The sequence below is a fragment of the Sycon ciliatum genome, chromosome 4 (genome assembly GCF_964019385.1).
Source record: "Sycon ciliatum chromosome 4, ocSycCili1.1, whole genome shotgun sequence".
NCBI lineage: Eukaryota > Metazoa > Porifera > Calcarea > Leucosolenida > Sycettidae > Sycon > Sycon ciliatum.
In genome coordinates this window covers 30,457,223-30,468,373 of record NC_088646.1, presented here as the reverse complement: position 1 = coordinate 30,468,373, position 11,151 = coordinate 30,457,223, and the positions used below count along the sequence as shown (strand labels likewise).

At 45.2% G+C, this 11,151-nt stretch overlaps 1 protein-coding gene, 1 long non-coding RNA gene and 1 other non-coding gene across 3 annotated transcripts in view; 1 reads left to right on the top strand and 2 right to left on the bottom strand.

The window, feature by feature from the left end:
- LOC135815559 (transmembrane protein 43-like) overlaps positions 1-6,720 on the bottom strand; it is an 11,213-nt gene extending 4,493 nt beyond the window's left edge. The window contains exons 1-7 of the mRNA XM_065328873.1: positions 6,536-6,720; positions 5,979-6,152; positions 5,505-5,639; positions 2,805-3,019; positions 2,159-2,229; positions 1,824-1,951; positions 1,241-1,333 (exon numbers count right to left, since the gene is read on the bottom strand). Of these exons, the coding sequence (XP_065184945.1) occupies positions 1,241-1,333; positions 1,824-1,951; positions 2,159-2,229; positions 2,805-3,019; positions 5,505-5,639; positions 5,979-6,152; positions 6,536-6,547 (828 nt within the window). The 5' untranslated portion in view covers positions 6,548-6,720. The remainder of the gene's footprint in view (positions 1-1,240; positions 1,334-1,823; positions 1,952-2,158; positions 2,230-2,804; positions 3,020-5,504; positions 5,640-5,978; positions 6,153-6,535) is intronic.
- Trnam-cau (transfer RNA methionine (anticodon CAU)) lies at positions 4,195-4,267 on the bottom strand. Its single transcript has one exon. It is a non-coding gene; the product is annotated as a tRNA-Met (tRNA).
- Positions 6,721-7,832: 1,112 nt separating the features above from the next.
- Positions 7,833-10,659, top strand: LOC135813693 (uncharacterized). The gene is made up of 2 exons (XR_010553087.1): positions 7,833-8,313; positions 10,188-10,659. It is a non-coding gene; the product is annotated as an uncharacterized LOC135813693 (long non-coding RNA).
- The last annotated feature ends 492 nt before the right edge of the window (positions 10,660-11,151 follow it).

The following is an 11,151-nucleotide window of genomic DNA, read 5'->3' as shown; positions in this document are numbered from 1 at the left end:
TCACCCTCTATAAACCAGCACAATTTTCATTAGCCAAAATGTCCTCTTCATGCAGATTGCAATAGTAGATAAGATTTGTTAATCCATCACCCTCCCTAATCCAGCAGAATTTCTTTAGAACAAATGGTGCCGGATTATAAAGGGACCACTGCACCCCTTGTTTCTCAATCATGGTCTTAGACCATGTCACTATGCCTGCCTGTCACTCGTATGTAGCAGAGAGAAATGGTTTCAGAAGGGGCCCAGTTCTATTCTCGTCGGACACTTTTCAATGCGTTTCCATACGAATTGGGTCAAGCATGCCGTGTTCTTATTAAAATCAACAGCACGGGCCTCCAGATCAGGTACTAGTACTGCTTTCCGTCTCCACAATGCCCAATGCCGAGTGCATACACCAGTGAGCGTCCACAGTGGCGTTGTAGTGCATACTGTAAGACATGTTATTATAACGAGTCGCAAATTTAACGATTGTCCAAAATTCATAGGTTAACGAGACGATATGTTAACGATCTTGCAGTATTCTGCCATATCCACACACAGCATATATGAAGCAGTACGGCCTCAACGGATCTTATTATAACGAAGAAATCATCCGTTAAAACGTTAGATTTGCTTCCTCGTTTTATATACATGTCTTACAGTACGGTGTGGAGTTATGTTTGTTTTTTGTTTTTGTTTTATTTACAGTGAGGAATCCGGCCACAAAGCCTGCACACATACACATGAATAATAACGTTTATAGTGAAGAAAAAAGGACCAAGAAACCACAAGTTACGCTATAATGTCCACTAACACCACCAGTTACTAAACAATCAGCTCATGCGATAACATTGCACGACACTGACCGACGGTACTGACGTTCTACAACTGCTCATGTTAACTCTATAACTTAGAACCTTCCAAGTTGGAAGGCTGTTGGAGTGCGCATCCAAGAAGTGCTAGAGCTGTTAGCCAGTTAGTTGTAGAACGTCAGTACCGTCGGTCAGTGTCGTGCAATGTTATCGCATGAGCTGATTGTTTAGTAACTGGTGGTATTAGTGGACATTATAGCGTAACTTGTGGTTTCTTGGTCCTTTTTTCTTTATTATAAATTTATCCTTGGCTCTCCATCCGAGTCCAATAATAAAGTTCTAAAAAGAAATACTAAAGACCAATAGCTGCCTCAGAAACCGCCAGCGTGGCGGGAGGCTCTCGTTGATCAATTCTTTGTGGAGTTATGGTAGGGTGTTGTGTGCCTTACCTGCTGTGGCACACACAGTTGTCCGGACATAGCCTGTCCTCCTGTGTCCTGCGTGCATCCCATGTACACCCAGCGAATACGAACATCACCAACCTGTCAACCATCATGAACAGCAGCAGCAGCAACAGCAGCAGCAGCAGCAGCAGCAGCAGCAGCAGCAACAGCAGCAGCAGCAGCAGCAACAGCAGCAGCAGCAGCAGCAGCAGCAGCAGCAGCAGCAACAGCAGCAGCAGCAGCAACAGCAGCAGCAGCCAAGTAGGGCAGGTTAACTAGACTGTGAGAAGTAGAGGACACTGGGTACAGTACAGTGATCGAGTAGAAGGAAGTTTCAAGAGTTTTTAGAACGAGCTCAGTAATCCCTTTTTGTGTACGGAGACTGACAATACTTTGCTACTAAACCACTGACTGCATGTGAGTGAGCAATACGGGGCTTTATTTAGACAAAAACACAATATGGCCGAGTGTTCATTAACCTTCTCTTAAGCTGGTCACGGGTGGTGCTGTGAGTTTTGATGGTGCCGACATCGATCAAAACGGGTAGAACTACAACTAGAGTGAAACACAAGGAGAGAAACACTCTTACCTGAAAGTTATATGGATCGACAGCCTGCACAACATAGCTATCCCAGATCTTCTGACCGGGTCCCAGTCGAAGCCTGGCCACCGACTGTGGCTGGATGGTGCTCTCCGTTCGAAGCTTACTCAGGAGACCTACAAGCAAAGTGCCAATACCGATATATGCAAAAATGACCGTGTAAAGCAAACAGAATGACTTCAATCAGCAGACTGACAGACTTCATCATCACGGTGATCATTTGAATGTCGCCATGACAACACAGCACATACATGTACTACTAGTGCACACTAATGCACAATTGTGGAAAAACGGACAATACAGCTCCCGGGCAAGAAACGTACCATTGGACAGCGAGAATTCACCCACGTTCACAACGGGTGTCTCAAAGGTTGATGAGGATATTGGAAACATCCTGCATTACATGGTAAGCAACAAGCCAAAAATACACACACACACACACGCACACACACACACACACACACACACACACACACACACACACACACACACACACACACACACACACACACACACACACACACACACACACAATAACGGTATGAGTGCACTTGGTTTACATGAGGCCCTACGACATATGGTTCGTTATAAACGAAAACTATTCGTTATAAAAGGTCAGTTGTGTATGGGTTCAAACAGGGACATGGACATTGGTTCGCTATAATTATCACAAAATTCGGTATGCAAGTTTGTTGTAAGTGGAGTCGACTGTTATGTAGTTCAAAGTACCTGAATGAAGGCAAGCTCCTTACGTTGTGATACAAAAGACCGGAAACACACAAACAGGCATCTGGCCCGTGATCACATTGCTACGTGGAGTAATACACTTGGAAAACAGGAGTAGTGTTCACTACTCAGTATTCAGGCATGCATGCACAGCTCTCTCCCCCCCCCCGCAAACCAGTCTACCTTCAGACATACATGTACTAACAGCATACAGTAGCAACCAGGTGTGTTTCTACGGCTTACGCTGGATTGCGATGACGCAGGGACTCCTCAAAGGAGTCACTGCGCACGAGATCGGATCGCCAATCCCGGTTGTACGAGTAGGTGGTCTCGCGACGGGTCTCGCCGCGATCCTCATACTCGCGAGTTTCTTGCGACTCGACCCACTGCAGCATTTCCACACGTCGCTCGAGGCGAAAAGCAGTCATGCTGACGCCAAACTGTGTGTCTTCAAGCGGCTGTGAATGGAAACAAAATAGAAGCGAACAAGCCAAACGCTGTATATAGGAAGACGTAAAAATGATGCACACCCTTAGGAAGGTAAAAAAATGATTGTCAATTATTTGACAATGCATGTATTCTATCCTACAAAAGTACAATCAACGTGGTGATATTGAAAAATCAATACACGTGAAACTGCATTGCTTGGATAACCAAACAATGGAGACCTTTGGCATTCCGCGACGAAACCAGTACATGTACGAGAAGAAACTTCTCTCAGAGCAGCCACCAAATAAAAGAATAGGTGCTCGGATAAACAAGGCGTGCTTCAGAGTTCTTACGAATCCTTGAACCTACGTGGAGACAATGAAAGAGCAGCTGACAGGTGCTCGTTTCATATTCATCTAGGATCTAAGTCTCTTTCGCGGAGGCAAATGCACTTGGGTCTCAATGAACACACTGTTGTTTATTATTACTGAACTAAACTGAAGACTACATTGTAAACATTAACTCTGACTCTAACTCTAAACTGACATTTCTAACTGAAGAGAATTGTGAACAGCAGCTTTTATAGGGTGAAGAACTGTTAGTGTAAGTAAGCTAGCCTATGGCCAGGGGATACGTAGAGCAGAAGAAGAAAGGTCAAAGTAAGATGTGTGGGCCACAGTCACTGCACAAGGAATGCCATTTGATTCTATGCAGAAGAAGGAGCTGAATAGCGGTGTGGGCAATGGGCGTAAAAGAGGCGGTTGAAAGTGCAGCAAAAGGTCTAGAGTGTACATGTGCTAGTAGTTCTAAGGTCGAAACATTGAACACAGTGAGACTAGTTACTATGCACGTCATGGGTCGGCAAGCACGGTAGTAAGACTTGCAAGTGCGGGGTGCAGTGCAATGCAACACGCGTGACCAATACATTGAAAGTGATTCACGCTGCAGCTGTGTAAGTTACTAGCGTGCCAACGCTACACATGCACCCACAACGACAATACGTATGTCAAAATGCTCGCATAGTCACACCGAGTAACAATATGCAGCATAGGCACGGACTTTGAGCGCACCCCTAGTTGGCCAGTACAGTCTGTCGAGGGACATTGAACTGATATGATAAGTAAATAAAAGTGAACAGTGAGCTTTGAACATCGAATTACAAATTTTCTATGTATTCACGGTAAAAAAGGAAGAAAAAAGAAACTGCCCCCTGTGAGGATCGAACTCACGACCTTCAGATTATGAGACTGACGCGCTGCCTACTGCGCTAAGGAGGCAGACATGAAACCAGTGACGAGCAGTTGCAAATCCAACTGAACACCATCATAACCCCCCAAGAGTGTGCAACTCCTGATACCCTTTCTATGACTATGGGGTACGCTACGCCGACGGCGAAAACTCACATCACGTGGTGTAGTGCCGCAGTTGTACGTTTCCAGCCCGTTTTAGCAAGCAGCGGAGTAATAAAAAAAGCACTCTCTGACAGAAACTCACTGCGCGTGTGCAAATCCCCAGCATGATCATGGCAGATATTCGGATTGCGCGCACGCTATCCTTCGTTCGTTTGTTCGTTTGTACGTGGAAATATGACTCCAGGCTTTGTGCAAAACCACGTCACTACGATGTTCTACAGGTTTCCACGATGCCTCGGCGCTTCGTGCAAAGAGCCAAGACTAGCAAGAGCTAAGTGCATATCATGAAGAGACAGATGTGTGCAAGAGCCAAAACCGTCACCGCACCAGGTCAAGGGTATCACGCAAGCAGAGCGAAAAAGAATACCGCAGAACTTACGCACAAGAAGCCGCTGAGCAATGGCACGTTGGGTGAGCGGGCTCCCCGACGTGACCATCACATACACACATGGTATGCATGACGTGGGGGGGGATTTGGTCTTTCTTCTCTCCATGTCTTTCTTTCTCTTTCTTCTCGATTGATTACCGTACGTGTATTCTGCTTTCTTGTTGACTGGCTGCGCATATTCCGGTTTTACCTGTTCTAGTATTTCCTGGAATTACCTCGTACCATTCTAAGCAATGATCACGCCATATCTCTAAAACGCGCTATAAAAGAAGTTCTCGTTTTCTATTTTACTTCAGTCGAGACTTGGTCTCAGCTCTCGGTCTTAGTTTTACTTTGAGCTCGGATTTGAATGACTACTCACAACGTGAAACTAACAGTCGTCTGTTGATCAAGTGGAGTTGAACTTGGACCAAGCCAGCTATACTGGTTGGCCCCTGGGTTGTGTTGGGCTAGTCGTGAGGCCACACGTTTATTCAGTCGCCGCTCGTAGTGACTTCTGGGTCCGGTCACTGAGCGCAGGGATGCGACACATGCATGTGCATTTTGATCACCTTAGTGATGCAGTGATTCGCCCCTACATACGGCATGATGGAGCATCCTATGATTCATGATCGCCTAAAAAAATAAAAATAAACTTCATGGGAGTCGCTTTATGTCATGCAGCATAGTTACCAGGTTGCTTACTCTGGTTTACGTACTCTTGCTAAAACTTACCATCCTGCTTGACAGTTCTCCACTGATGTGTATGAGACGTTGTTCATTCGACTCGAATGGTGGGCTACCATATCGCAGGCTGACACAGTTGGCCAGTCCCTCATCCAACGACTGGGCTGTTTGCACAGCACGGCCCTGGCGAGGTAAAGGAACATTATAAGAAAGAAGAGCATGAAAATATGCAATTGTCATTCATCCTGTTTGATGGCTGATTCTGCTGTGTATGAACCTACAGTTTTAATAGAAATAATCTAATGTCTGCAATGTCGCATATGTCCGCCATAGAGCACAAGAGTAGTGGTGTGGTTCGTTGTATACAATTACACAATGATCGAAAGCTACACCGCAGAATCCTATTTCATACTGTACTGATAATCCTTGAAGAACAATCACCTCTAAAACCAGTCCAATCATGACTGGATTAGGCAGACGTTTCGCTACAGCAATCCACTTGGATTTCCTTTCGACACCTACCTCGTTCAGAAAGAGCACCGGTACAGCTGCAACCAGCAAGATGAACCCAAAGACGGCACCGCACAGCGAGTCGCCGGCTTTCTGGAAGAAGCCCGGCTTGCGGTGATAGGACACGTGTGTCACGCGGTCTCCGCCGTGCGACCACCCGCTCCCACCGGGTCCCGTCATGGCCGACTGCAACAGTTACAAGCACAGCATACATAACAACATGGGGTAACACGGGCACATATCAAAACATCACCATCAGCACAACAATTACATGTGTTAAAGATTGTTTTTATGAAAAATTCCAGCAGACTTCAGGGAAATGGACACGAAATAATATAAATCCTTAAGCCTTGGCTCTCCATCCGAGTCCAAAAATATTATTATAACCGTGTGCGTGTTTGAACAAACGATACTAACGACTATGCTAGAGGCCGTGAACACCAGTACAACTAAAGTTGAAAAGTGAGCCAATATTTGGCAATAAAGAACTTGGGCCTAGAAATTTGTTGACTTGCGCGAGCCGTTGGCATTACAGCTTCATTACGCCTTGGCTTGCTACAGAATCTTACTGATCGATGCATGGGCGTGTTGATCAGCCAACAGTCGTGTTGCTAAAAGAGATGAACCAAACACCGTATTTCCCACTTCCTTTGCCAAAGTCAGAGTCTTGGTATGGTTAACAAAAGCAAATTCAGCTAGCTTGAACAAAAGGATAACAATGAATAGGAAACTTGAAAGGCTTCGGCTCTGCTTTTTATGCAACGGGTGAGAGATGTGGGAGGAAGGATGACGCGTGCTAACAAGACCCTTTTAGACAGCTGACAGACAGAGATGAATGGTGATCTACAATGTCAATGTCGCAAAGGAAAGAGAGACAGCAACGTATCATAAACACTATCTCTGCCTGTTCTCACCATGTAGATCTACTCACCATACCACTGTCCACCGGGTCCACTGCAGTCTGAAAAGTGAAGACGATTTTCAAAAGACCACGATGTGGTCGACGTCATCAAGAATCAATGACGTGACTATCTTGTCGACATGACGTGTTTCGCTGGCGCTACATGAATATCAAGAGTAGATAAACAAGAGTGTGCAACTCCGGATCTCTCCTGCACAATCTGCAGATACCGCGCGCCCACGGCGGAATTTTTTGTTTACGTCACCTTTTTTCAGAGAAACGCGGCTTTGCCGCAGAGCAGTGTGAGAGCACGTGCTGGGCACCGACCTTGTAGTGTAAAGCCCAGCCAAGTGCACGAGGGAAAACTCTCCAAAAGGCTCGCAGCGCGTGCGTCGTCGAAAAGATTACGTCAACAAAAAATTCCGCCGTGGGCCAATCCATCCGGAGTTGCACACTCTTGTTTATCTACTCTTGATAATATGTAGTAACATGTTTTCGATTTTTTTGCATTTTGGGTAATTATTTTCACACTTTTTGCAATTTGGGCAATTTTCACACTTTTTTCCATTTTGGGCCAATTTATCCAGCAAATTTGCCGCAGGAGTCTCACTCGCGGCTTGCCCGGAAAACTCTACGATGGAGATGGTGTCGCCGTAACAGTACAGTATACGCCCCCCGGCCCCGGCCGGCCCCCGCCCACCATCCAAAAATGATGCTATGCCGCGAAAAATTTCTAAAAAGTATTCAAAAAAGATTATCGAGAAGCTGATAATGATCTGCCGGCCATATGCATACGTACCTACTTGTAGGGCGCGTTCGAATTGTCACTCTTTGACTTTTTTTTTATTTTTTACTAGAGCCACGTAAACCCGTCATGTGTGAGCCATGAATAAGGGGAGTGGTGGCGTGGTCTGGGATGCTCTGCCGACCAGGGAGGTATATTATGCTCCGCAGGCCGCGAAAGAGAGCCCGTTACCTGGACCCCTACTCGCGCGGGTAGAGCGAAACTGAGCACCCTGGGATGCGAGCAGCTTTTTAGTACTCCCGGGTCCAAAATCTCACCACCAGGCCGGGATGATCAAAACGTCAGCCGGGTCTGCAGCCTACAAACGTGGATCTGCCGACACTGTGCTGTCGACGACATGTCCGGCAAGGCACCTCCTTGCGTGAAAGCAAGGAACGCTTTTTTTTTAGAAAGGAAGCTTCTTCTCCAAAATTTAAAATTTTTGAAAATTATTCCTTCTGAAAATATCATCGCGTTCTTGACCTCGAAGCTGACTGCTGAATGCGATTAGGAAAGAAGATTCCTGAAGATACACCAGACTGATTCTGGCAAGCCGTTTGTCGTCTAGATATGCAGTTGTTCGTCATGCATGGTCAGCAATCTTCCTCGTTCGTCCTTTCGTTTTCCTGACCACGATGATGACAAGCAGCTCTCATGCTCAGGTTAGTGCTGTACTTGTATGTCTGGGCACACAACACATCTGAGATTCACCCACTGACGTTATCGAACTGAAGAATGCAGCAAGGGTTCCTCGGATTCTCTTGATTTCGGAACAAATTTCCTTCACTTTCACCCTCTCAGTCTCTTCCCCATGCCCTCCATGCATGCACCATCGAGTTTGCATTTCAAATGTTGTTTTTACTTTGGCAGTGCGTTCGATAACGTTAGGACAGTCTAAGTTAGGTGTTCTTCTCTTCAGGCTTATTGGACGTGTACAAATTCTAAAAAAATAGCTTCCATATGCTAAACGCAGATCCCTGTGAATACGGTTCTGCTGGGCAATGATGTTTACACCAATCTACACTCTATGCTGTCACAGCATCCACAACTGATCCTCTCTCTCTGAATTAACTATTTGATAAAGCCAATCTTTAAATCGCTGTTGCATAGGATCTCGGGTGGGAAGAAGCGATGAATCGATACATGGCATTGTGAAGAAAAGAAGAACAAATTCACATTGCACGTGAGACTCGGTTAGAAAGACTGAGTTTCTGCATTCATAAGAATGTCACACCCCGGGGATCATGATAAAGAAAACATATGACGACATTGTCGTGAAAATGACTGAAAGAACCAAAGAAGTATTTGATCTTCCAGCCAGCTTAGCCTGGTACTACCATACTAGCAGTGCTACCAAGTACCAGCCCTCCAAATTTTCTGTATTTGTACGGAAAATCACTCCTTGTGCGCACTACAGAAATTGAGCAAATGGTATAGAAAATCGGAGAGGATCAATCAGCTGTGTAGAAGCATTGCAAGTGTAAGCTGAGTGATGAATAGTCTTGTACCAAAGCGAGTGCATGCCGTACCACAACAACATGTACATGTAGCACAAAAATAATAATGTCGTGAGTGCAAGTCACACATGTTTTACACTACCAAATGCAGCCACCGACATGCATGTGCGTGTCAAAAAACATTACAGTGCAAGTATGCATGCAATGTACACGGCAGTACGCAAAACACTGCAAGATACGGAAAATCAGAAGTCTGAGTACGCAAAACAGACTCAATTGGTGGGCAGCTCTGTACTGGCCTGTACGGAGGGAGTGAATCTCAATGTGTGCAATGCACGCACTTTGGCCGACAGTGAAAACTATGCAAGTCGTGTTGGTTTGCAGGATGAATGTGAGTCCTTTTAGACAAGCGCCTTAGTGGAGTAGCCCACCGAAAGAAGAGTACTTGACACCGCGAAGTGGAGTCTGCGCATACAACAGTGAGGGGGTAAAATTAGCTATGACTGATTCTGCATGTGTTCTGCATGTGTGTCACATTACACTAGCAGATAGGCACACCTGTTGTTCCAAAAAGATGCTTATGTCAGTGTCTGAATATGTCGTGTACCAGGTAATACTGTTGCCAGGATCTCACGGTGAGAGTCAGACTTGAATATGGTATCAATAGATTATCAATATCATACATCACCATGTACCACCCAAAGTATAATAGCCGAAGGACCCGTTTGTGTGGTGGTGTATGATTTCGTGAGCAAGATGAAGTGGCTACAGATGTGTCTTATATAACACCCTAAGAAAAGATCATCAATTCTGGGGAAAGTGATTCTGGTAGCATGTTGTATCCAGTGTGGCATGACAAAGACTCCCTCGATTTAGCCTGTGGAGAATCCGTAAATACATAAATACAATACATACAGGCATCACAACCTTCGGATTATATGCTCTTTTGCTTGCCTCCTGGAGTGTGGTTGTACCTTGGTTCACTGTATTAGAATAATAGTAGACTTTGTTTTTCGAATTCGTTTCTATAACATTAGGTTTCTTTCTGTTGCTGCTATGTCTTTTCATGTGTTTTACAGGATTGCCATCTGTTGATGAATACCACTCTGAGGCACTCTCACGAGCGAAGGTGTTTGAGAATCCATGTCGGAATGATGGTCATGTTGGCCTAAAGGTGCATTACATTGCCGATACTCGCCACCTCCACCCTGGAACATGTTCAATTTCTGTTTCTCGTATGGAAGGACCGAACAGGTTGTTTTCCTATCTCAGTGGACCACTCAAGACTGAACAGCACTGATGGAAGAAGATTTGCCGTGAATCTCGTTCACATAATCAGCCTGTTTAATTGCTGTACTGAGGTGACTGCTTCATAACAATGACCATGCAGCATTAATTTTGGATAGTATTGCAGTGCCCCTAAAATTGGAGAATATCGAATTTCTCTGATAGCATTGTGATTCATTTGTGAATAAACATCACTACTCTTTTTGAGTAGCATAGCAATGACAGAGTTGGTTTAATGTATGACAAAATGGAGCCGCTTTTTAACTTAAACCTGTACTATAATCAGTACCGCCGGAAGCAGTTTTTGATTGGTCCGGTAGTTTCATGGCGGGTACACACGTCCTCCACGGTAGGAAACGTTTGTTGGTGGCCAACAAGTTGGTCTGGTGATAACCTGACCAACCAGACCGGCGGGCCTGATAATTGTGGGGCTCATGAGCAGCTCAAGTACTTAGTATGGTTTTGGACATGTCCCCAGTTAACCAATGAGAATAACCGGAAAACAAGGGGGGCTTTAGATACCGGGCTGACTTAACAAGAGGCAGGATAAGCGCGTTACGGGTTGAGCTTGTCGAAAACCAATTGTACTTCATTATGTGTGAAGGGGTTTTATGAAGAAATATTTTATGAACCAGTGTACAGAGATGGTGCTTATGACGAAAGGAGAGAGGAGAAGTGTGTGAAAGTCGATAAAGGGCATCCGAAGGAACACATCGATCCTTGTTGTAAAGAATATTAAGTATAAATCTATGGTTG